Consider the following 27970-nt stretch of genomic DNA (forward strand, 5'->3'; position numbering starts at 1 on the left):
ATTTTTAATGTAGATTTATACATACACATAGCCACATGAAAACCTCTGTGAACACTCTTGTCCAATGAAAAACTGCGTGGCACGAATTTTATTAAACATGCTTTAACGAATTTTACAAAATTATTGTTACTTTTTATTAAAAGGGCAATTTTAGTATTAATTCCCCTGCATATTCTACGCCCATGAAACCAAGACGATTTGATCAAACATTACAAGCGTTATTATAGTTATCTAACAACAAACATTTTCATTGCTTAAAATGTCAACTGAAATAAAATAAAATAAAACACATCAAATCTGCTCTTAAATTAATGACTTTAGCTTTAATAAGGATTAATCTATATTTAATTTACACATTATAGTATTTTATACTTGAATACTGTAAGACCTGAAGAGTTTTTTGTATTTTTTTTTGTATTCCATTGTATTTATTTGTGCTATTGCTTGTAACTTGTTCATTTGTTTTTATTTTATTACTGACTGTATACTTGTCTTTATTTAACATTACTTATTAAAATACTGATTCTTTTTCATTATGTTCTCATAATTTATCTTTGGCTGCATTATGATTTACTTATTTGAATATTATCAAAGTTTGCATAAGCAGATGAAGCTCATGTGGACATCATAAATAATCATCCTTTTGCTGTTTTGCTTTGTTTACATTCGCAAACCCTGAACAAATGTGCCAGTGCTGTCTCTCTGTTTGCTGTACGTGGATGACGGAAGTGTTTTTTTTTTTTTTTTGTGATTAAGTAAATGCTGCACAAATGATTAACTTCACCCTTTGATTCCCCTTTCAGACTCTTTAGATATGTTTTGTTTTGAGGAACCGAGGTATTTTAATGAAATCTACAAGTAGACATAAGACCGTTTTAGAGTGTTGGAAACTGTAAAGTATTAAATGTTCAGTGTTATTTAACGCTATTTAGAACAATCAGCAATAAATATTGTTTAGCCATCTTTTGCCCTTTAAAAAAAAAAAAAAAAATTATTAGCCACAAAGTCAATACCTGATTCTTCTTGAATTTTCTTTTGTCATTATTAGATTGCAGTGAGTGCAACAAGACACTTCTAGACTACTATATATTTACACACTGACTTGAATTGTCCAAACAAAAGTTTAGTTTAGTAAAACCACTGCATATCATGCTCTCAAAGAAACACCACTAACAGCTTCTTCACTAAAGGCCTTCTTTGTCAGAACAGTTTTTATTAATAAAAATGGATTGATAGTCATTTGTACTATTTATAGCACATATTGCATTAAATTACAAATTTATTCAATTGTCAATTAAATATGTATAACTGATCCATTCGACAGACTGAGCAATTGCCACCCTAATGAAACTCACTGTGCAATAAATAACTGTGATGTTTTTTTAAAGTAATGTTTTTAATTTAATCTAGCCGTAATTAGGCAGAGTGGTGTTTTGTAACATATTTTGTTTGATTGTTGTTTAAAATATACATAGAGATAACCGAGTAGCCAGAGCGAGCTGAGTGACGAATCACCGGACTTCAGTCCTCGGGAGTTCGTTCTCCTGAACTTGGCAAGTCCAAACTACTAAGGTCGCAAGACCCAGCTTTGCGTAGACCTATTTGGAATTGAGAAACGGACATTTCGGGACAGTAATGATGTAACGAAGCCTAGTTTACTGAAATCAGATGACTTTGGCAGTTTTATAAACGCTCTGAACCACTGATATGAAACAAAAGATCTGTAGGTTTCAAAGCTTCAAGAAGCAGTGTTTCGACATCGCTCATCACTAACTACGGGTAGGTAATACAAGCAGTGTGGTTTGGCCATGCATGCTCACAGACAAGTGAATATCATCTCATTTTGATGAAAAAAACCTAAAGAAAGAGGTGCGTTTGAGGCTAGAAGTGATCGGCGCAGGAGTCATTACCATCTTCATGATTATTTTGATAATTGTGTTACTGTTAAGTGTTAGATCGGTGAAATAAACGACACAGTGATATGCTCAGAAATCTTTAATTTGATATAGGCCTATGTCTCTTGGCGAATTTGTGTGATATAATTATGAAATTGAATTATTCGTGTGAGTGGTCATAATTCATCATATGAATAATAGGCTATATTGGATAAATACTAAATATAGTATATAATACAAATATTATTCATTCCATTTATTTATTATATTAAAGGTATAGCGGAGGATGTTTTACTTCCTGGTGGGTAACCTATACTATTGGTCCTCCTAATTGTCAATCATTCTGGTGAATCAATCAAACTTTTCAAAAGTGGAGAGGGCGGGTCTTATCTAAAATTTGGAAAGATCCTCCGCTATACCTTTAACATTTATTTTGTGTAAAAGCAGGTCTTCTGTGACTGAGGGTGATACACTGATGAAATTCAGGTGAGTTGAATGCACTTTCTATAGAGCATGATATAAATTGGAGGTTTTACTAATAAAACAACTTTTGTTTGGACAATTCAAGTCAGTGTGTAAAAGATATAATAGTCTAGAAGTGTCTTGTTGCACTCAGAGCAATACAATAATGATAAAAACATTCAACAAGAACCAGTTATATTGACAATTTGTCGCTAATTAATGTGTAAAAGGTAAAATATGGCTAATCAATAGTGCTAATTATTTTAAATGGCTTTAAATAACACTGAACATTCAATACTTTCCAACACTCTAAATTGTTCTTTTGTCTGCTTGTAGATTTCATTACAATACCTCAGTTCCTCAAAACAAAACTAATCTAAGGAATCTGAAAGTGGGAGTTAATTATTTGCAGGCTACAGCAATTAAAAGCTCAACAAAATATCAACAAATCCAAAAGAAAAAAACATAGTCATCAACATACAGCAAACAGACGGAGAGCAGGCAGCATTTGTGCATTTGTTCAGGGTTTGTGAATGTAAAACAAAGCTAAACAGTAATTACAGTATATATGATGTCCATTGATCTTCATCTACTCACGCAAACTTTGATCATATTCCGAATTAGGAAGTCAACACGTTCTCACTCCCATGACGCTTGGTCAGGACCCCTCGCCGTCATTTTTTAACACACAGTAAACGCCGTTAGCATAATCTTTTTGACTTGCAGGGTAGGCTACTCAGAGAGAGAGAGAGAGAGAGATATCAGCTTGTCCACTGATAGGTTTCTTGCTTTATTGGCCTGACATTTAGACTATATTAGCCTATTGCCAAAGCATTTTAAATATATTTCAATACAGATTTGAATTACACCACCATAGAAAAACAAACAAATAAACTTTCAATCAAACAGACAGAAGAGGAACAGTAAATACAAAAAAACAGCAGATAATATCTCTTTCCTTGTATTAATTATAGTTAATTATTTACAACGAAGAATATGTGAAATATAGCAAACAAATATTAGTATGGTGTGTAAGGTATAGGATATTTTATATTTAGCAGCTAGTTTGGCTACCATGTCATCCTCTCTGAGCATATACCATTTTATCATTACAATACCAATATATATGTTTCTTTGTTTAAATGAGGATGAGAAATAGAAAATTATTCCTTCATATGCTGATATGAGATGTGTTGTTATGTCTTCTATCAGGATGGCCATGCGTGTGGTTTTGTTTCTAACACTTACTGGGCTGTGTGTCACTGGTTCCAAAGGTAGGCCTATATGTATGGTTAGAATAATACAAGTAAAAATGCCTGGATTTAAAAATCATCAAAAAATGTAATCACTGTGTATGATTACATATTAATCAGATTAATTTAGTAAAATTATAGGCTGAAATATGGTAATTGAAATCTATGATTTATTTACTTATGAAGACTCTTTACTTGTGATATAATTTGTTTTTGTATCTAATAATGTCTGTATAACTGTTATTAATGTCTGTATAACTGTTATTATTGTATTAACAGTAATGGACACACCATCGTGCTCTTGTGCTTCAAGTGAGTGTTCTTCATTAATTTGAATGTTGTCAGTAACACATATATAATATTCTTACTGAACATTTGGTAACCAATAAGGGATAATGTGCATTCATCATCAAGACAGTTATCGCAAAATAACCCATGGCTACATGGTTGCTAGCCACAAATAATTAATTTTGGACACAAATATTGATTTGAGTTTAAATATTGTATTAGCTCACTTGCTCAATCTTTCGTGACAAAAAACAAAAATCCTACCAAGACAATCGAACAAGTTCAAACATGACAAACATTTAAGGGATAATGTACAATCATGTACACCAAATAAATAATTACATGGACATATTGATTTGAGACTGAAACGTTTTACATTATTACCTGTTTATTATCTTAGAATCCATTAGGCCTACTGGGTACAAAAAACAATCATTCAGGCAACATGACGAACACTACAGTACTCTTAATATTAATACTAATAATTAGAAGATCGCGGGTTCGATTCTCAGTATGTATAAGTAACGTAACTCGCTGCTTTACTACTATCAGAGAATGTCTAATAAGGGGAGAACTTCCACTCTCAGTAAACTTCCGGCTTCTGAACTGGTTGCAGTTCCACTCTGGCTCCACATGAGGGCGCTCACAGGACGAGTGCAGAATGAATGGAGGTCTATGGAGCTATACCCCTCAAAATCCACTTTTCTCAGGATATCATTTTTTGTCTAGTAATTTGAATGTTGTATTCGAAAGGAGATGCAAAGAAATTAGACATTGGGTGTTAGATTTTTTAGAGTCACTTATTTGCTTTAAAAAGTCTTTTAAAATGTCAATGACGTCATACACATCGTACGACCAGAGATACTGCTTTACGGCAATCCTTCAGTCACTTTGGTGCTTTCGCGCTCTGCACTTTTTCTCTCGAGGCATCGACAACACAGCTGACACAGGTAACTACACAACACAGCTGACACAGGTAACTACACAACACAGCTGACACAGGTAACTACACAACACAGCTGACACAGGTAACTACACAACACAGCTGACACAGGTAAACACACAACACAGCTGACACAGGTAACTACACAACACAGCTGACACAGGTAAACACACAACACAGCCGACACAGGTAACTACACAACACAGCTGACACAGTTAAACACACAACACAGCTGACACAGGTAAACACACAGCACAGCTGACACAGGTAACTACACAACACAGCTGACACAGGTAAACACACAACACAGCTGACACAGGTAAACACACAACACAGCTGACACAGGTAAACACACAACACAGCCGACACAGGTAAACACACAACACAGCCGACACAGGTAAACACACAACACAGCTGACACAGGTAAACACACAACACAGCTGACACAGGTAAACACACAACACAGCCGACACAGGTAAACACACAGCACAGCTGACACAGGTAAACACACAGCACAGCTGACACAGGTAAACACACAGCACAGCCGACACAGGTAAACACACAACACAGCTGACACAGGTAAACACACAACACAGCTGACACAGGTAAACACACAACACAGCCGACACAGGTAAACACACAACACAGCCGACACAGGTAAACACACAACACAGCTGACACAGGTAAACACACAACACAGCTGACACAGGTAACTACACAACACAGCTGACACAGGTAAACACACAACACAGCCGACACAGGTAAACACACAACACAGCCGACACAGGTAACTACACACAACACAGCTGACACAGGTAACTACACAACACAGCTGACACAGGTAACTACACAACACAGCTGACACAGGTAACTACACAACACAGCTGACACAGGTAAACACACAACACAGCCGACACAGGTAACTACACAACACAGCCGACACAGGTAACTACACAACACAGCTGACACAGGTAACTACACAACACAGCCGACACAGGTAAACACACAACACAGCTGACACAGGTAAACACACAACACAGCTGACACAGGTAACTACACAACACAGCTGACACAGGTAAACACACAGCACAGCTGACACAGGTAAACACACGTGCTAGAAGAGTTTTTGTTTTGTTGTTTTAAAAGACCACGCCGAAAACACACACATACACACACACACACATGGCCATCAAGCGGTATCTCTGGTCGTAATCAGTCCTTCACTGACCAATCAGCGTTCATTAGCAGAATGATAGCGTGTTATGGGCAACAACAACTCAACCTGTAAGAAATCGAAAGGACATAAGAACTCGTTCATTCAACTTTCGAACTTTTGCAAAACCTACAATAAAATCTGAGATTTCTCAACAGCAATCGGGTGAAAGAGACAAATTTAGCCGTCTAGCTCCATAGACTCCCATTCATTTTGCACTCATGGGCGATCGCCCCCAGTGGAACTCTGGTGGAACTACAACCAAAATTCGGTACAATAGGACTTAATAGGGAGTGGCCAGGCTCTCCGTAGACGGGCTCTGCTACTATACAGGGTGTCCGCGGATCCTTAAAGTCTTAAGTCTTATTTTTACTTATGAAAGGTCTTACATTTTCGATGGCAATTTGACTTAGACATATCTAAATGTTTTCCAAATTAGAACCATCTAATTAGCATACTTTTTAATTTATTATTCTTTCTTTGTGGATTTGCTTGTTCACGTGACATTTCGCGTCACATTCGCGGCAGCATTACGTCCGTCTCCTGCACGCGAAACAGGAGGAGAGAAGAAGCGAGTTGGTAAATGTCAGTTCAATTCTATGTTCATTCTTTATGTGCGTAGTGGTGTGCGATGTGTATGGTCTATTATGATATTGTAATCATTGTTTTAACGATGTACGAGGCACTGCGAGCTGACATCGAATTAGCCTCTCGTGCTTTCACTGTATGTTCCCAAATGAGTTTTTGTCTTATATTTATATCATATTATGTTGTTATCATAGGCCTACAATATCACATCAGCAAGAGTTCAGTTTTCCCGCGCACAATTGCAAATGTGATATTTATTTTATATAACAGTTAGGCTAAATTAACATTGTGAGTTACATTTTTATAAGCAATATTGTCAATATTGTTTGTTTTCCCTTATTTCGCTGACGAGAATTTCCAAATGAAGCCATAGCAGAGTCTCAATGCAATAGACAGCGATGATTTTTTTTTTTGATGATCGTTGAAGAAATCAACTAGCTCGTCACGACTGTTTCCTGAAACCATATTGTCGCAAATTGGTGGAGTAATAACTACTTTTAATGAATCTGTTTGAGATCGAATTAATGCTAGATGTTTTGCTATAAATTACGGACGTGGCATATGAGGACTATCTATTATTTTCCTCAGTTATTTCGCTTTATTTCCAGATTCAATCATAGGCTTTTTCTTGCGTAATCTACTAGAGGACCTTCGCACATGCACAATCTTCAAAAACGGTGCTTTAAATCTCTTGACAAACTAAAAGATGTAAATGACATTTGTATGTATTCTAAATAAAATATTTAGATTGTGCTGAATGTCAGCTTGTTTATTTGGCTCAAAATAAGGATTTATTTTAGTCCACGTCATGCAAACAAGAAACTTTCTGTTTCTTCCAAACACACAACTCTGCTGTCTGCAAATGTACTTTGGAACGATGGTTTCGGGAAACACAGACTCGTTGAACTGCTGATAATGACGGAACTTGCGACCTTAGTTGGCTAACGATGCTTTTGGGAAACTCACCCCTGTTAGTCACGGCTGTTACCCTAAACCGTAGCCTATAGTCGCAAATTGGTCGTTCAACCACGTTGATGTCACGCATGTGGTGAAACTACTTTTAATGAATCTTGTTCGATAGTAGGACTGAAAAAGGATGGACTGTAATAGGTGATGGTTTATTTCTAGCTTTTCTTAATGGGGTGTCGATCAGAACACACTGGATTCGATCAGTTCCATGCAAAGGAGGTTTATTGTTGACAGTCTTTGACTGGACACAACACAGAAGTACACAGGCTTTACAGCTTAATAGAGTATTTAGATGTGTGTGGTCTACAATGGGAAAGGAATAAATATATATATATATATATATATTAACAAATGTCTTGAGTATTATTACACAAACATTATTTCCAAAAAGCTACCAATCTCTTAAAGAATTATCAAGTTAAATTATAGAATAAATCAAGAAATCAATATACAAGCAATGAAATTATGCAACACCGCCACCCAGTGGTCAGAAATGGAGAAACATTAAAAACCGAAACTAATTATGAAGTGATTTAAATGAACGAGCATATGAATTCTTATGAATTATTATCACAAGCATTCATCGTTAACTTGGTAAACAGTCAACTTACATTTGTTTATTGACGCACACTTTGCCCACACAGATTGCACCTTCCGCTTAGTCACTCTCTCTGCTGATGATGACTGCAGAAAGTAGTGCATGCGCACGTGACTCGGCCTTTCCAACAAATCTGTTTGAGAATTAATACTAGATGTTTTGCTATAAATAATGACATGGCACCTAAGAACTATTTCTCTTTTTTCTCAGTTATTTTGCTTTATTTTGTTCGTTCTTGCACACTACAGCATGTTCACACATGCACACTCTTGTGCTTTAAATCACATGACAAACTAAAAGATATAAATTACATTTGTATGTATTTTAAATAAAAGATATAGGTTGTCCTGAATGTCAGCTTGCATATTTGTCTCAAAAGTATTTGAGTCCATATGTCATGCAGACAAGAAACTCTGCTTCTAACCACTCAACTTTGCGATGCTGTTAGCGAATGTTCATTGGAAACATGGTTTCAGGAAACACCGACCATTACGGTGTAAAAATCAATCATTCTGGCAATAAGACGAACACTACTGTACTCTTAATACTAAAAATACTTCAATGCAATCTGAATATTTCAATACAATTAATAACTATAACAGAGACGCAACTGGCACCAGTTGTGTTTGTATGAAACGAGAGAGAGCGGGTCCACAGTGTGATACAAGAAACATTAAAGAAAGTCCGGCTCCAGAAACCCGGATCAGCTGTGTGTTATCCAGCGTTACTGTTGATGACATCATTATCTGGAGATATCAGACCTCGGAATGTTACGACTGACCAATCAGAATCAAGTATTCCAGAGAGCCGTGTAATAATAATTTGGATTACATAGTTTAGCATGATTATGCCCATTTTATTGGGATTATGCTTTAGCACATTAAAGTAAAAAAAATAAAGTTGTTTATTATTTTGTTATACAGGGAATCTTGCTCTTGGAGCCACAGCTGTCCAGTCTTCCACATATCCTCAAGCAGGAGCTCAAAGGGCTGTCGATGGCAACATGAATTCAATTTGGGGTGTTGGGTCATGCAGTCACACTAATGCGGACAGGGACCCCTGGTGGAGAGTTGACTTGGGGAAAGTCTACAAGGTAAACAGGGTTAGCATCACTAATCGTGGAGATGCTGTTCCAGAGAGGATAAATGGTGCTCAGATCCGTATCGGCAACAGCCTGGAAAATAATGGCAACAATAATGAGCTGTAAGTATTGTCTCTCTCTTAATAATTACACAAATAGTTAGAAAATTATTAAATAAGATAACATTACTTTGAATAATCCTTTTAAAATAAAAACTTGCCTTTGACAGAAGTATATTTAATAGGGCTGCACGATTAATCGCAATTTCCATGTAATCGCACTTAAATCGAGTTGGCTTATCACGATTTTAAAAACGGAAAGGCTGTGATTGTTTGTTTATGTGCAGCTTGTCAGTGATGTACGGCTCAGTAAACGCTGCTCCATCTGAAAGCACTGAGTTTGAGTCACTTATAACAGGCATTTGAAAAGCAACACGCGTCAAACATCTTTTGAGAATGTTGAAGCATTTATGAGAAACATGAGAAGCATTTATGAACCTCTTGTCCAACAAAAAAAAAACATTTAATAACATGCTTTTACTCCAAACTCACTTCATAACGACAGTTGAGCTCCTCCTTCTGTGAGATGATGTGCTTCTTACACAGAATAAGGCAGTCGTGTGTTTATTAGTCATGTTTAATCAATCAAAGCGTTTCAATCTTCTGTTTATTCAGCAACAGCGATGATGCCCGATAGGGATTTCCTGGAATGACGTGTGTTATCATTAGGGTTGGGAACCGAAAATTGGTTCTTATCCAGAAATGTTAGTGTTTTTGAAAAATACCGGAACCGTGCGAAATTCCTAAGTTTCGGTTCGATCTTGATTCAAACGCCCACGCGATCTTACTCCTAAATGACAAAAACTTAACACGGGAACATTCAAATCTGTTTGCGCTGTCATTAAGAGAGCATTTGTCAATACATATATACAGTGGTGGTCAAAATTGATGGCACCCCTGATAAATATGATAAAAAATGGCTGTAAAAAATAAATCTGCATTGTTTATCCTTTTGATCTTTCATTCAAAAAATTCACAAAAATCTAACCTTTCATTGAAGTAAAAGAATTGAAAGTGGGGGGTAAATCACATTATAAAATAAATGTTTTTCTCCAAAACATGCTGGCCATAATTGTTGGCACCCTGTTATTAAATACTTTTTGCAACCTCTTTTTGCCAAGATAACAGATCTGAGTTTTCTTTTATAATGCCTGATGAGTTTGGAGAACACCTGACAAGAGATCAGAGACCATTCCTCCATACAGAATCTCTCCAGATCCTTCAGATTCACAAGTTCATGTTGGTGCTTCTTCTCTTCAGTTCACTCCACTCATCAGGTCAGGGGAGAAGCTTCCTTTTGTGCTCAGTTACCCATTTTTGTGTTGATTTTGATGTTTGTTTTGGACCGTTGTCAAGTCAAGTCAAGTCAAGTTTATTTGTATAGCGCTTTTCACAATACAGATTGTATCAAAGCAGCTTCACAGTATTAAATTAAAATAATACAACAAAGTTTGTTTCAAGAGGAATTTATTGATTGATAAAATTAAATTAAATATCCCCAAAATATCCCCAACTGAGCAAGCCAAAGGCAACAGTGGCAAGGAACCGAAAAACTTCATCAAGTGACCTAATGGTGTCCTAAAACTCCATCAGGTGACCTAATGGAGAAAAAAAACCTTGGGAGAACCCAGGCTCAGTCGGGGGCCAGTTCTCCTCTGGCATTTATGAGCTAGAGGCCGGATTGTAGTTTGAACTGTAGGATTATATGAATGCCTGGCTGAAGAGATGCGACTTTAATCTAGTTTTAAACTGGGAGAGCGAGTCTGAGCAACGAACAGTATCAGGAAGACTATTCCAGAGTTTTGGAGCCAAATGTGAAAATGCTCTCCCTCCTTTGGTGGTTCTGGATATCCTAGGTATGACCAAAAGCCTTGAATTTAGTGATCTTAAAGAGCGCGATGGATTATAGGGTGATAGAAGATCCGTTAAATAGACTGGAGCTAAGCCGTTTAGGGCTTTATAGGTCAGTAGCAATACCTTGTAATTAATACGGAACTTTATAGGTAACCAATGCAGTGATGATAAAATCGGTGTTATATGATCATATTTTCTTGATCTAGTAAGAACTCTAGCGGCGGCATTTTGGACTAACTGTAGCTTGTTTATTGAGGATGCAGGACAACCAGCTAATAAAGCATTACAGTAATCCAGTCTCGAGGTCATGAATGCATGAACTAACTTTTCTGCATCAGAAACTGATAGCATATTACGTAGCTTAGCAATGTTTCTAAGGTGGAAAAAGGCTGTTTTTGTAACATATGAAATATGATTTTCAAAAGACAGGTTGCAATCGAGTATAACACCCAGGTCTTTTACTGTAGAGGATAAAGTAACAGGACATCCTATGATGTTAAAGTTGTATTGTGCGAGGTTTTGTGGGCGGTTTTTTGAACCGATAAGTATTACCTCTGTCTTGTCTGGATTTAATAAAAGAAAATTACGGGTCATCCAATCTTTTATATCTTTAACACACTCTGTCAATTTGGAAAATTTAGCGTTTTCATCCGGCCGTGATGAAATATATATTTGAGTGTCATCAGCATAACAATGGAAACTAATTCCATGTTTCCTTATAATATTTCCAAGTGGCATCATATATATTGAAAATAACAGAGGGCCTAATACAGATCCCTGCGGCACTCCATAGTTTACTGGAGTTATGATCGATTTTTCTCCATTTAAATAGACAAAATGGTAGCGGTCAGATAGGTATGATTTGAACCAGCTGTCCTGATGGAAGATCCAACCACGGCCCATTATAAGATTTCTAGCAGAGGCAGTCAGGTTTTGTTTTTTTATCTGTTTGTATTTGCTAGAATCCATAATACCATGTATCTGAACAAGATGTCCAGGACCTCCAGCAAATAAATAGGCCCACAACAAGATCCAGCAGTATATTTAACCATAGGCATGGGGTACTCTTCATCCCTGTTTGCACCAAACACATCTGCTGGGTTTGCTGCCAAAAAGCCCTTTTTTTTCGTTTCATCTGACCATAGAACCTGGTCCCTTTTGAAGATCCAGTCATGTCTGACAACTGAATATGCTGGAGTTTATTTTTGGAGGAGCGAGGAGGATTTTTCTTGAAACCCTCCCAAACAACATGTGGTGATGTAGGGGTTGTTTGATAAATATTTTTTTTTTTTAGGCTTTCTGACCCCAAGACTCAACTAATCTCTGCAATTCTCCATCTGTGATCCTTGGAGAGTCTTTGGCCACTCAGACTTTCCTCCTCACCATCCATTAAGACAATATAGACACACGTCCTCTTCCTGGCAGATTCGTAACATCTTTAGTTGATTATAACTTCTTAATTATTGCCCTGATGGTCAAAATGGGGATTTGCAATTCTTTAGATATTTTCTTACAGCCACTTTCTATTTTGTGAAGCTCAACAATCTTTTAATGCACATCAGAACTATATTCTTTGGTTTTACTCATTGTGATGGATGATTAAGGGAATTTGGCCTTTGTGTTTCCTCATATTTAAACTCCTGTGAAACAAGAAGTCATAGCTGGACAATTTCATGTTCCTAGTCACCTTGGTGTGCTAAAAAAGGTCAATATTAATGGGAATATACTTCAGAGATATTTTTCTCATAAAAAATTCTAGGGGTGCCAACAATTATGGCCAGCGTGTTTTGGAGAAAAACATTTATTTCATAATGTGATTTACCCCCCCAATTTCAATTCTTTTACTTCAATGAAAGGTTAGATTTTTGCGAGTTTTTTGAAGGAAAGATCAAAAGGATAAACAATGCAGATTTATTTTTTACAGCCATTTTTTATCATATTTATCAGGGGTGCCATCAATTTTGACCACCACTGTATATGAAACAGCTTTACTTTCACAGTCTTTTCAACCACACAATATAGACCTTTCTGTGTTACAAATATTCAAATGATCACAGAAGTACTGAGATAAAAGTTTATAGTTCGAGTATAAACGCTGATGTCTACGGTAGCAACCAAAACAGAGTAAATCACCTTTTTGAAAGTCGCTGCGAATAACGAGTGTATCGGTTACATCTGATGCTTCAAAACATTGATAAGACGACTGTTAAAGCTGCAGTCCGTAACTGTTTTGTGTTCAGAATTTACTAAATGTAGATAATGAGCGAGTACATCATGAATGCCTTTTTTCAAACCGTGTTTTTGTCTTATCCTGAATCACTACGGTAAGCCTGTAATAAGCGTTTAGACTCGGACTACTTTACACCGGTCGGGTTGCACCACGGCGGAGTAACGTTAGCCCAGTGCCTGCGTGACTCACCCGCGTCATAGACATAAACACAGAGACGTAGCTCCGGCTACAATGTTCTTCCGCAAGACGCATGCAGTTCTGTTCATCAACTGCTAGAGCGCTGATTCATCCAGTAATGAAACAAGTGAAGTCTTTATGAATCAATCATTCAGACTGATTTAAAAAAATATGATGTTTAACCTGTCTGGATCTTACATGTGTGTTCAAGCATATTCTACCCCTTCTGAGAGGGTATTCTCCACTGCTGGAGATACAATAAGCTATAGGAGAGGTCCCAAATTATCCTAGAGAATGCAGAAATGTTTATTTTCCTTCAAAAAAATATTTTTTTTTGCAAAAATTGCTAAATAATATGTTGAATTTGTTGACATACCAGTCTGTTAAACTCATTTGACAATTAAGAAATAAACACACAAAGGATTGTGCATTTTCCCCTTACTACTAATTTTTTATTAGTTGTTTTAATAATTTTTATTGAATGGGAACCGAAACCGGAATCGTTTGGCGGAACCGGAATCAGAACCTGAACCGGAAAATTTCTTACGATTCCCAACCCTATTTATCATACTTCTGCGGTGGGGCATATTTGGTGTGTGTGTGTGTGTGTGTGTGAGACGCCCTCTGGTGTTCAGATGGAGTGTGTGTGAGATGCCCTCAGGTGTTCAGATGGAGTGTGTGTGAGATGCCCTCAGGTGTTCAGATGGAGTGTGTGTGAGATGCCCTCAGGTGTTCAGATGGAGTGTGTGAGACGCCCTCTGGTGTTCAGATGGAGTGTGTGTGAGATGCCCTCGGGTGTTCAGATGGAGTGTGTGTGAGATGCCCTCGGGTGTTCAGATGGAGTGTGTGTGAGATGCCCTCGGGTGTTCAGGTGGAGTGTGTGTGAGATGCCCTCGGGTGTTCAGATGGAGTGTGTGAGACGCCCTCTGGTGTTCATATGGAGTGTGTGTGAGATGCCCTCAGGTGTTCAGATGGAGTGTGTGTGAGATGCCCTCAGGTGTTCAGATGGAGTGTGTGTGAGACGCCCTCTGGTGTTCATATGGAGTGTGTGTGAGATGCCCTCAGGTGTTCAGATGGAGTGTGTGTGAGATGCCCTCAGGTGTTCAGATGGAGTGTGTGTGAGATGCCCTCAGGTGTTCAGATGGAGTGTGTGTGAGATGCCCTCTGGTGTTCAGATGGAGTGTGTGTGAGATACCCTCTGGTGTTCAGATGTAGTGTGTGTGAGATGCCCTCTGGTGTTCATATGGAGTGTGTGTGAGATGCCCTCAGGTGTTCAGATGGAGTGTGTGTGAGACGCCCTCTGGTGTTCAGATGGAGTGTGTGTGAGATGCCCTCAGGTGTTCAGATGGAGTGTGTGTGAGATGCCCTCTGGTGTTCAGATGGAGTGTGTGTGAGATGCCCTCTGGTGTTCAGATGGAGTGTGTGTGAGATGCCCTCAGGTGTCCAGGTGAAGTGTGTGTGAGATGCCCTCTGGTGTTCAGATGGAGTGTGTGTGAGATGCCCTCAGGTGTTCAGATGGAGTGTGTGTGAGATGCCATCAGGTGTTCAGATGGAGTGTGTGTGAGATGCCCTCTGGTGTTCATATGGAGTGTGTGTGAGACGCCCTCTGGTGTTCAGATGGAGTGTGTGTGAGATGCCCTCAGGTGTTCAGATGGAGTGTGTGTGAGATGCCCTCTGGTGTTCAGATGGAGTGTGTGAGAGACGCCCTCTGGTGTTCAGATGGAGTGTGTGTGAGATGCCCTCAGGTGTTCAGATGGAGTGTGTGTGAGATGCCCTCAGGTGTTCAGATGGAGTGTGTGTGAGATGCCCTCTGGTGTTCAGATGGATTGTGTGTGAAACGCCCTCTGGTGTTCAGATGGAGTGTGTGTGAGACGCCCTCTGGTGTTCAGATGGAGTGTGTGTGAGATGCCCTCAGGTGTTCAGATGGAGTGTGTGTGAGATGCCCTCTGGTGTTCAGATGGAGTGTGTGTGAGATGCCCTCAGGTGTTCAGATGGAGTGTGTGTGAGATGCCCTCTGGTGTTCAGATGGAGTGTGTGTGAAACGCCCTCTGGTGTTTAGATGGAGTGTGTGAGAGACGCCCTCTGGTGTTCAGAGGGAGCATTTACTACCAATCATCCGCTGCACTGACAAACTGCGCATAAAATAATCACAGCCTTTGCCAAATCGTGTGAGGTTTCAGTGCGATTAATTAATTGTGCAGTCCTAATATTTGACATGCTTCATGCCGTTTTGATTCGCCCCTCTCTATTTCTCTGTGTGTTTTCACAGGGCTGCAAGTGTTGAGTCAATCCCAGCTGGAGTCACAAAAACGTTTAAGTTTAAGCCTATTAAGGGGCGATATGTCAGCATTTTTATACCTGGGCGCAAGGAATATCTCACACTGTGTGAAGTCGAGGTGTTTGCAGGTAAGGGACAGAGAGAGAAGAATCTGTGATATAATTTGTTTATGTTCTTATTAATGTGTGTATAACTGTTATTATTTTATTAACAGAAAAGTACACACCAACGTACACTTGTGTTCCAAGTGAGTGTTCTTCATTACTTTGAATGTTGTCAGTAACACATAATATAACGCAATATTCTTACTTAATATATTCTTACATATAATATTCTTACTGAACATTTGATAATCAATAAGGGATAATGTGAATCAACTCAGTTGTTACCGCAAAGTAAACCCTGAAAGGCTGATCAGGACCCTGTCTTATTACATACTAACCACAAATAAATAATTTTGGACACAAAATATTAATTTGAATTGAAATAATATATTAGCATGTTTATAATAAATGCAAAGCTTCCGTGAAGAAAAATATTACTAGCAAAACAAACAAACAAGTTCAAACAAGACAAACAATTAAGGGATAATGTACAGTCGTATACACCAAATAAATATTTTACATGGACATATTGATTTGTGATGATTATATTATCTTAGAATCCATTACAGTGTAAACAAAAAACAATAATTTGGGCAATAAGACGAACACTATTGTACTCTTAATACTAAAAATACTTCAATGCAATCTTAATATTTGAACACAATTAATAACTATAACAGAGACGCAACTGGCACCAGTTGTGTTTGTATGAAACGAGAAAGAGCGGGTCCACAGTGTGATACAAGAAACATTAAAGAAAGTCCGGCTACAGAAACCCGGATGAGCTGTGTGTTATCCAGCGTTACTGTTGATGACATCATTATCTGGGAATATCAGACCTCTGAATGTGGCGACTGACCAATCAGAATCAAGTATTCCAGAGAGCCATGTAATAATCATTTGGATTAAATAGTTTAGCATTATTTTCCCCATTTTATTATACTTTAGCACATTGAAGTAAAAAAAAAAAAAGTTGTTTATTATTTTATGTTATACAGTGAATCTTGCTCTTGGAGCCACAGCTGTCCAGTCTACCACATACACTCTAAAAAATAAAACATTGGGTCAACAAAAAAAAATATGTTAACGTTTTCCACTAGAATTTTTATGTTAAGACTACTGGCAGAATTACATTAATTCAAAGCGATGTTTTGAGTATGGTGAATTACTTTTTTTGGGCCACAATAAAACGCATTTCTAAGTAACATGAACTTAATAATTTTCAACATGAATGCAAGTAATTAAGTTGATCCAACATAATGTTTTAAGTTAGGTGAAGGAGTTTTTTGGCCACAATAAAACACATTTCTAAGTAACATGAACTTAATAATTAAGTTGATCTCTGCAAGAGTTAAGTTGAGCCCTTTTGATTTGATTTGAAGTTGATTACTCTTTTAAACATACATGTAACATTCATCTTTTAATATATTTCCCTTTCAAAACATTTAAATGAACTGTATTACCATGTCCTTTCTAATACAACGTAAAGCATACATTTTCTTAGAAATCAACTTGTGTACTTATCACTTAAAATCAAACATTCAATTGAAATGTATGGTCACTACACTGTCATTGGACAGGCGCGCACACTGTTAACGATATCATTGGCTGTAGAGTGTGACAATCTGTCAATAAAAATCAGCCAACACTTTTTTGTTCTCCTCCGATCTACATTGATCTCATAAATTGCCTCTGTGAAGTTTGAACACAGAAAACATTTCATCACTGGATAGGTTTCGTTCGTCAGCTGAATGTGCCGAACGCTTTTCAGAGAAGATAAGGCAACGTTATTTTAGTACAATTCACACCCAGCGGTAACTCGGAGAAAAAAAATCTCTGAATGCTTAACGTGAAACTTCGGACTTCCGACCTATTACCATGGTGTCAATTCTCTATTGATTTTGATGGTAATATCAATTTTGATTAACGTTAATATGCGCGAGGGAGGGAGAGCAAGACAGTTTGAAGACTGTGAGAATGCGCGCGCGCGGCCGGAGGAGGGTGTATCTCTCTCTCTGCTCGTTCTCTCAGTAACATGCGGGCGCCTGTCACAATTGTAAACAATAAAAACGAAATTTGGAAAACTAAAACGGAATTCATAGGGCCCTACATAACTCCGACTTGTTTTGAGCAAAGTATCTGAACAAATAGTATAATGTTAGCTATACTCAATCAGTGACAGGCTACAGCTACTAGCTAACTTAACCTCGGCACACAGACTAACGTATACTATCAACACTGCTCAAATTTCAGAGTAAGGACTTCCAGATTTCGGTATTCGGTTACAGTAGGCTATCACCAACAGAATCCTGAGCGAATGCGAATATGTGTAAGCATAAAATTACTTACCATTCACCACATTACGCTTCAGCGAGTTTCAGCTGTGGCCACACTCCTCTGGCCTTAAACATGCGCAAGGAAACTGTGGACCGTTTACACGTCATCAAATTGTTTTTTACATTAACAGAACTTAAAATTAAATTAATTTTTGATTAACTGAAAATGTTCAACTCTGACAAGTCATGATAGTATATTGAATCAATAGGCATAATTTGTGTGTCATCCCAGCTCAATAAAATAACAATTACAAGTAAAAAGTCTAACAGCATCTCAGAACTTGATTTTTTATTTCACAACAATATATATATTTAAGTAATGACTAAAGGTCCTCTGAATTAGTTTTTAGAGTGTACGGTCAAGCAGGAGCTCAAAGGGCTGTCGATGGCAAGATGAATTCAAATTGGGATGTTGGGTCATGCAGTCACACTAATGTGGACAAGGACCCCTGGTGGAGAGTTGACTTGGGGGAAGTCTTCAAGGTAACCAGAGTTAGCATCACTAATCGTGGAGATTGTTGTGCAGAGAGGATAAATGGAGCTCAGATCCGTATCGGCAACAGCCTGAAAAATGATGGCAACAATAATGAGCTGTAAGTATTGTCTCTCTCTCTTAAAGGGCCCCTATTATGCTATTTTAAAGTTTCCTGATGTTGTTTTGGAGTCTCCTAAAACAGGTTTACATGCATCAAAGTTCAATTTTTTAAATTTATTTCCTCATAATATACATTTGCACATCACCACATTCTCAATGATTCTCAAACGACTCATCAGATGAATCAATCTCTCTAAATCCCGCCTTTCCGCAAGCTACTCTGCTCTGATTGGCCAGACAGCTCAGACGTCGATTTTACCATATCAATGCGAGCTCGAGTCCGATGATGAAACACTGGAAGAACTAGTTATTCAACCCGAACCTTCATCGCAAGGACGACTCGAGCAGGACGTTTCTCAGTGATACGCTACTCAGTTTGAGGCACATTATGAGATGCTGCAACTGTAATTCCTCACCATCAGCATTAAGTGTATTAAGTATATGTCCATCAACAGTTTGTAATACGTTGTAAACATTTGTAAAACAAATCTTACTCTATGCTTAATCTTTCCTCAAAGTAGTGAGAACGACAGACAATCTGCATGTATAATAGACACAGTTATAGGTAATAGTGGCCCCACAAACTGATTAGCAGAAGTATTAATAATGTGAATTAACCAGTTAGCAGGAAACCTACACAATATAAAACTCAAAACTAAGAATTTTGTTCACCATCTTTCAAGAGCAAGTGGTTTGCGAATCCTGAATTGAACTCGGATTTGAGAAGCAGTCGTCAGTGAAATAAAGGGAACACAGCAATAGTTTAGGATTATACTGCTGTGATGATATGGTAAAGATGAATTTTAACCACTGGTTCTTCACATGCTCGTCCTTGGGCAGTGAAAAAAACGGACTTTACCTTCACATTGTAGAGCACAGCGTCTCCTGGACATGATGTGAGGGCTAAGGCAAGTAGTGCCACTATTACCAGCATCCACAGGAATCAGCTGCTGGTTTGAGTTTTCCCTGGTGTCTGCGCGCGCAATAAGTGGGCGGACAATATGCTAATGTTTCGTCTTGACGTCACAACAAAACGGCTTATGACTCGTTTGAAAAACAATTCATTTCATAGACTCAGAGTCGACTCTTACTTTTGAAAGACAATAACTTTATATACGGTGCACTTTCAGATTTAAAACTTTGCAGGATGTTTTCATTCACTTAGACCTATGTTACACACTACCAGTGGCGTATCCAGGACATTTTAACTGGGGTGGCCAAGATGGGACACAAAACTAGAGTGGGGTGGCCATATATACTATAAAGTAATGTTATGTAAACCTTTAAACTCTTATGAACAATAGAGGATTTTATGTAAAATGTAAGATACAGTCACAGGCCTATTTAGGAAATGTGTTTACTCTAGTCTGTTATTAATTGCCATAGTGGGGGATATGATTTACTCAATTAACTTGGCCATTAACTTGTCCGAAAATGCATTTGTGTTTATCTGCAAAAAGGTTTACATACACTAGATTGCAGCCTAGGCTACTGTTAATGTAAATATAATGTTAGTGGTTTGTTTTTAAAGTCTACATTAGAGACCTGTGCGGGACGGATTTCTCACTTAATAATTCCTAATGACATCTCAGTTCATCGCCATCTCACAAATCTCTGTTATTATCAATGAAACTGGCTGCATAATTAATCTTTCATATTATCTACACTTTGTTTGATATAATAGATGATTTGCCAGTATGCAGAATTCAGCACTGAACAAAAAGTCCATTTTGAGTGGTGAGGGGATTCTATCTTAAATGCATCTGATTGGCCATTGCGTTCAAGAAATCAACACATATGTCTGTGATTGGTTACATTGTTCAACGCTGCAAACATGTTATAAATAGAGACTCTGGCCTGTAAATCGTTTCTATTTTGTTTTAGTTGTTCTTGTTGCTTTTGTGCAACAGATGAATGACAATTTAGTCGTTTTTATTTGTTCAATTTATAGATAATTCTATTTTGCGGGAGTCCTGATTCCCGCGAATCGACACACGAGTGCATTACCGCCCGCGCCCGCACTCGGCCATCAGATCTATATTCCCGTGCCGCACTCTGTTGCGTTGGGTCCCGACCATACCTCTCAATCGACTGACTCCAGCGTTTTTATCGTTGTTGTATTGTTGCAACTGTGTGACCGTCCTCTTGTTTCACGGACCAGCAGCAGCAGGTGCACCGTGCAGCGCGCGTGCTCTTATCTCATGGGTCATCTGACCTGCATGGCCAAACGTCCGCTGAGCAGAAATCAGCTCTCACAGTCTCAGTACGACCGTTACGGTGTTAGTTAAAAATGTGAAACTGGCCCTAAATCAGTTGATCAGCTGTCATCACTGATTGACAACATTTCTCGTTTCTTGTGTTGACGAACTTGACCTACCTATCAGATCTGGGGTGGCCACAGGGGTGGCCAATGAGCTTTCAGGGGTGGCCCCGGCCACCCCAGGCCACCCCCTAGAATCGCCATTGCACACTACATGAAAGGTCATTTTCAAAAATCCATAATAGGGGCCCTTTAATACCCACTCAAATGGTTAGAAAATTATTAAATAAGATAACATTACTTTGATTCAATTTTAATATAAAAACTTGCCTTAGCCTTCTTGCCATTTTGTTAAACCCGTCTCTATTTCTCTGTTACTCTGTGTCTTCACAGGGCTGCAACTGTTGAGTCCATGTCACTTGGAGAGACAAAAACATTTCAGTTTCAGCCTATTAAGGGGCGATATGTCAACATTTTTATACCTGGGCGCAATGAATATCTCACACTGTGTGAGGTTGAGGTGTTTGCAGGTGAGCAATAAAAGGAGAGAGAGAGATGGTGTGTAGACATCTATACTATTTATACTGTTTATACTGTTTATGTTGCCTTAATTATTTTTTTCCTGATTACATTGCCAGATTAAGTGGAATGAGATGATGTTACACCACAGTCCACTGATCCTACAAGCAAAATACCAAACTTAAGTTTCAGTAAAGGTATGAAATGGTTTTTAAAATGCACCTGATTCTTAACCCCAGTTTGATCCAGGGTTTGTGTATTTACTTATCTTTGTTTATCTTTGCGTTCTAAATCAATAAATGACTACAGCATTGCATGTTGTATTGCATGTTTCTGTATCAAAAAAGGCTCATTTGGATATGTACAATGAGGAGGAGGTATAGTGTTACATAGCTACCCATCTAGGGTTGAGGAGCTGGTGACAAAGTAAAGAAGAATTACATTTTACAAAAAAAAAAGGAAAAAGAAAACCATGGAGAGAACGAGGATTTCCAACCTTCTTTCCCAGAATCAACAACACAACCACCAATTCAACTGATATTAGCTTTTAATCACACTTAAAGAGTAAAAAAATACAAAAAAGCACCAATAACCAAACCCGAAATATCAATATCAAAAAGAAAAATAATGAAATTAGGGGCAATAGCTTTAGGGGAGAGCCTGGCAAAAAAAAAAAAAAAAAAATTTATTTAACCTAGAAATCTCTTTAAATTACCTGGAGAAAGATAAACCAGAAAAATAATTTACATAACTGTTCCCTCTCTCCCTGCTTAACCACTGGGTGGTGGTGGCGCAATGGATAAGACACATGCCTTTGGTGTGAGAGACCCGGGTTCGAATCCACTGTGAGACACCAATGTGTCCCTGAGCAAGACACTTAACCCCTAGTTGCTCCAGAGGCGTGCGACCTCTGACATATATAGCAATTGTAAGTCGCTTTGTATAAAAGCGTCAGCTAAATGAATAAATGTAAATGTAATGTAAATGTTAACCATAAACCGGAGAAAATCAGGAGTGCAAACAAAAATTGCACCCTCCTCCTTAATTACCCAAAACAAGAAATAAATAAGGATACTAGAGAAACAAGTTATGTAAAACATACCTGTACAGTGAGGAAAATAAGTATTTGAACACCCTGCTATTTTGCAAGTTCTCCCACTTGGAAATCATGGAGGGGTCTGAAATTGTCATCGTAGGTGCATGTCCACTGTGAGAGACATAATTCCAGAAAGCACAATATATGATTTTTTAACTATTTATTTGTATGATACAGCTGCAAATAAGTATTTGGAACACCTGTCTATCAGCTAGAATTCTGACCCTCAAAGACCTGTTAGTCTGCATTTAAAATGTCCACCTCCACTCCATTTATTATCCTAAATTAGATGCACCTGTTTGAGGTCGTTAGCTGCATAAAGACACCTGTCCACCCCATACAATCAGTAAGAATCCAACTAGTAACATGGCCAAGACCAAAGAGCTGTCCAAAGACACTAGAGACAAAATTGTACACCTCCACAAGGCTGGAAAGGGCTACGGGGAAATTGCCAAGCAGCTTGGTGAAAAAAGGTCCACCGTTGGAGCAATCATTAGAAAATGGAAGAAGCTAAACATGACTGTCAATGTCCCTCGGACTGGGGCTCCATGCAAGATCTCACCTCGTGGGGTCTCAATGATCCTAAGAAAGGTGAGAAATCAGCCCAGAACTACACGGGAGGAGCTGGTCAATGACCTGAAAAGAGCTGGGAACACCGTTTCCAAGGTTACTGTTGGTAATACACTAAGACGTCATGGTTTGAAATCATGCATGGCACGGAAGGTTCCCCTGCTTAAACCACCACATGTCAAGGCCCGTCTTAAGTTTGCCAATGACCATTTGGATGATCCAGAGGAGTCATGGGAGAAAGTCATGTGGTCAGATGAGACCAAAATAGAACTTTTTGGTCATAATTCCACTAAACGTCTTTGGAGGAAGAATGATGAGTACCATCCCAAGAACACCATCCCTACTGTGAAGCATGGGGGTGGTAGCATCATGCTTTGTGGGTGTTTTTCTGCACATGGGACAGGGCGACTGCACTGTATTAAGGAGAGGATGACCGGGGCCATGTATTGCGAGATTTTGGGGAACAACCTCCTTCTCTCAGTTAGAGCATTGAAGATGGGTCGAGGCTGGGTCTTCCAACATGACAATGACCCGAAGCACACGGCCAGGATAACCAAGGAGTGGCTCTGTAAGAAGCATATCAAGGTTCTGGCGTGGCCTAGCCAGTCTCCAGACCTAAACCCAATAGAGAATCTTTGGAGGGAGCTCAAACTCCGTGTTTCTCAGCGACAGCCCAGAAACCTGACTGATCTAGAGAAGATCTGTGTGGAGGAGTGGGCCAAAATCCCTCCTGCAGTGTGTGCAAACCTGGTGAAAAACTACAGGAAACGTTTGACCTCTTGCAAACAAAGGCTACTGTACCAAATATTAACATCGATTTTCTCAGGTGTTCAAATACTTATTTGCAGCTGTATCATACAAATAAATAGTTAAAAAATCATACATTGTGATTTCTGGATTTTTTTTTTTTTTAGATTATGTCTCTCACAATGGACATGCACCTACGATGTTTACAGAACAAGCGGGAACCCAGTGTGCCTGTATCTTTCTCTATTGCTGTTCTATTACAAGATAGAAAGTCTAAGGCCTTCAATAGCCGTACAGCAAACCCAACTAATCTGGTGCCTATTACATGTCAAACTAAGATTGCTGTGGGTACAAAAAGTAAGACTGTTAAGTTAGCACTTTTAAACATTCGCTCACTTAAAAATAAATCACTTCTAGTCAACGACTTAATAACCACAAACAACCTGGACTTTATGTTTCTAAATGAAACCTGGCTAGAAGACAGCTGCAGTGCAACAATCCTCAATGAAACAGCCCCTCCTAACTTTACTTTTATGAGTGTCTGCAGAGCTGTTAAGAGAGGTGGGGGTCTAGCTGCTCTTTTTAAAGATATCTATCAATGTAAGCAAATATCATTTGGGAATTACCCGTCTTTCGAATATCTGGGTATTGTGTTAAAAGGTGCTCCTCGCATTTTACTTATCATTATTTACAGGCCTCCAAAATATTCTCCAGCCTTTGCTGAGGACTTTACAGAACTGTTATCAACAATTACCTCAGAGTTTGACTGTTTTGCCATTGCTGGAGATTTTAACATTCACATAGGTAATGCAGAAAACAATATGGCAAAAGAAATCAAAACTGTTTTAAAAACTTTTGATCTGACTCAGCATGTACATGGACCCACACACAATCATGGACACACTCTAGATTTACTTATCAGTAAGGGTCTAAACATTTCATCGATTGTTGTTAAGGATGTAGCACTGTCTGATCATTTCTGTATTTTCTTTGATATATTGATCTCTCCTGCCACTGAAGCTAGATCTGTGTCTGTCAAGAAGAGATGCTTAAATGAGAACACTAGTGTACTATTTATGAAGGCTATATCTTTAACACCAAGCATATCTGCTGACTCTGTTGATTTTCTCCTTGATTCTTTTAACTCAAAAGTTAAAAATATAATTGATGATATTGCTCCTGTTAAAGTCAGGAAGAAGAGTGGCAGACAAAAAGCACCTTGGAGAAACTCAACAGTAGTGCAAAATATGAAAAGACAATGCAGAAAAGCAGAGCGCATGTGGCGGAAGACAAAACTTGTAGTCCATTATAACATCTACAAAGACAGCCTGCATGCTTTCAATATGGAACTAGGCAAAGCTAGACAGACTTTCTTCTCAAATATTATAAACAGCAATTTAAACAACACACGCACTCTTTTTGCTACTGTAGAGAGACTGACAAACCCCCCAAGCCAGATTCCCAGTGAAATGCTCTCTAACAGCAAGTGCAGTGACTTTGCTTCTTTCTTCTCTGAGAAAATCAATAATATCAGAAAGGTGATCAGCACATCCTTGAGTTGCGCTGGGGTCAGACAGATCAGACCACCTGAGAAAGTAGTTACTATGTCTGATTTCAAAGAAATTGATGGCAAAATTTTGGAAGAAACCGTACAACACCTTAAAACATCAACCATCGACCTTAGTTTCAGTAGTCATGTCAAAACAATAACTAAATCAGCATACTATCATCTCAAAAATATTGCAAGAATTAGATGCTTTGTTTCCAGACAAGACTTAGAGAAACTTGTGCATGCTTTCATCACCAGCAGGGTGGATTATTGTAATGGACTCCTCACTGGCCTTCCCAAAAAGACCATAAGACAGAACGCAGAGTAGAACCAGAACACATGAACATATCACACCAGTCCTCAGGTCTTTACACTGGCTCCAAGTTACATTTAGGATTGATTTTAAAGTATTATTACTGGTATATAAATCATTCAATGGCCTAGGTCCTCAATACATTGCAGATATGCTCACTGAATATAAACCCAACAGATTACTCAGATCATTAGGATCACATCAACTAAAAATACCAAGGGTTCACTCTAAGCATGGTGAGTCTGCTTTTAGCTATTATGCTGGAACCAGCTTCCAGAAGAGATCAGATGTGCTCCTACAGTAGTCACTTTCAAATCCAGACTCAAAGCACTTCTGTTTAGCTGTGCATTTAAATGAATGAGCACTGTGCCACTGTTTGTCCGACTGATTACACTGTATTTTATCTCTGCATTCTCCTTTTGATTCTAAACTACTGTATTCTTCCTTTTGATTCTAAACTGAACTCAAATGGCACTGATTGATAACCGGTGTTTTGTGAAGGGTATTGTAGTAGTGGGGGAAACCCTGATGGTCCTGATGACCAAATTTGTGAGCAAGTGCTCACCTTTCTGTGGTGGAGTTTGAGAGGGATGACGGTCAAGGGAACACTGTGGTGACTAGTACAGATTACTGGTCTGGATTGGTACAGATTACTAATCTGGTGGGCTCAGATAATCAACGGTATATGAAATCCACAGAAGAATACTGACCGTCATGGGGAAATATCAGAGTCAAAATAAGATACACCGGTGTTTTGTCAGATGAGATGTTTATTCTATGTATCATCTTTTTACTATTTTAATTCATTTTACTCTATAATTCATTTTATAATTGTATCATTTATCTCTTTTAATTCCTTTTATAACTGTTTTAATTTCCCCTGCTTTTATTTTGTGTCTATTTTCTATGCAAAGTGTGATTATTATAATTCCTTTCTATGTAAAGCTCTTGAATAACTGTTTGAATTTTCCTTGCTTTTATTTTGTGATGATTTTTATTCCTCTCTATGTAAAGCACTTTGAATTGCCATAGTGTATGAAATGTGCTATATAAATAAATTTGCCTTGCCTTGCCTTGATTAACACTACCAGAGAAGAGAGATGAACTTTTGGGTACACACTGTGAAAATATATGTTTAAAAAGGTTTCTTTCTACCTCTTAGCTCCTGGCTGATGAAGGGCACAAGGTACCGTTTTAATTTTATGTTGTCTGCTAAACTTTTAGAGTCTAAAGTGTTTATTGTATCGATCTCCTTTGAAGCTGTTAGCTAACGTTTTGTGGGTCGTTAGCATATATGCAGGTTTAAAAATCAGTGATGACCATTTCATTTGCTTATGATGTTATGTAGAGAGTGTGTGTGATTCATTGTTACTGTCACATGCAGAACACAGTGTATTATTGCTTCGTTTTTCTTGATTTGCACTTCTGATAGATTGTTTACAGTAAATTAGGTCTTTATTTGGTCATTTTATATATTTTATGTTTTTCTCTCTAAATTGAGATCGTCAGCTGTACCAAAAGTAATTCATATTATTCAGGTTTACTACAGTAAAGTAAGGCAAGGTTATTACATTAGCCTGCATACAAAACACTTGATTTATTGTCACACTATTTATGGTGTAGCCAATTAGATTGCAAATGTGTATGCATTAGTTTATACATTTGTTATGGACATTTATACACAATTTGCAGTCAGATGTCTAATGTTTTTTTGTTTGTTTGTTTTTATTCACCTCTTACGGTGATTTTGGAAATGAAATTCTTTATAAACATCAGTTCCTGAGAGTAAATTGCATCTGTTCAGCCGGGAATGCTACAGCAACAGTTTTTACCTTCACACTTCAATACATCATAGCAAAGCAGAAGTTATACGTGCCTCGTTTGCTCGATATGCACCTTGACTGACATGCAAAAATAGCAGTTTTGCAAGCTTTATCTCTCTTAAGCAACAGGATATATGTAAAAGATGTTGCCCTATTCCTATTCACACTTA

General features: G+C 38.1%; 1 protein-coding gene across 5 annotated transcripts in view; it reads left to right on the forward strand.

The window, feature by feature from the left end:
• Positions 1–1549: 1549 nt before the first annotated feature.
• LOC309491531 (uncharacterized protein) overlaps positions 1550–27970 on the forward strand; it is a 69681-nt gene continuing 43260 nt past the window's right edge. Inside the window, exons 1-7 of one of the 5 annotated variants that reach the window (XM_082190593.1) lie at positions 1550–1779; positions 2340–2381; positions 3570–3631; positions 3890–3922; positions 9133–9412; positions 15880–16016; positions 16103–16135. In XM_082190593.1, the coding sequence (XP_082046719.1) occupies positions 2371–2381; positions 3570–3631; positions 3890–3922; positions 9133–9412; positions 15880–16016; positions 16103–16135 (556 nt within the window). In that variant the 5' untranslated portion in view covers positions 1550–1779; positions 2340–2370. Of the gene's footprint in view, positions 1780–2321; positions 2382–3569; positions 3632–3889; positions 3923–9132; positions 9413–15879; positions 16017–16102; positions 16136–27970 lie in introns of those variants that run through there. The other 4 variants (XM_082190592.1, XM_082190598.1, XM_082190597.1 and 1 more) reach the window with 4 other exon arrangements.

This window comes from Leuciscus leuciscus (assembly GCF_965113295.1).
Source record: "Leuciscus leuciscus genome assembly, contig: HAP1_SCAFFOLD_331, whole genome shotgun sequence".
NCBI classification, from domain to species: Eukaryota; Metazoa; Chordata; class Actinopteri; order Cypriniformes; family Leuciscidae; genus Leuciscus; species Leuciscus leuciscus.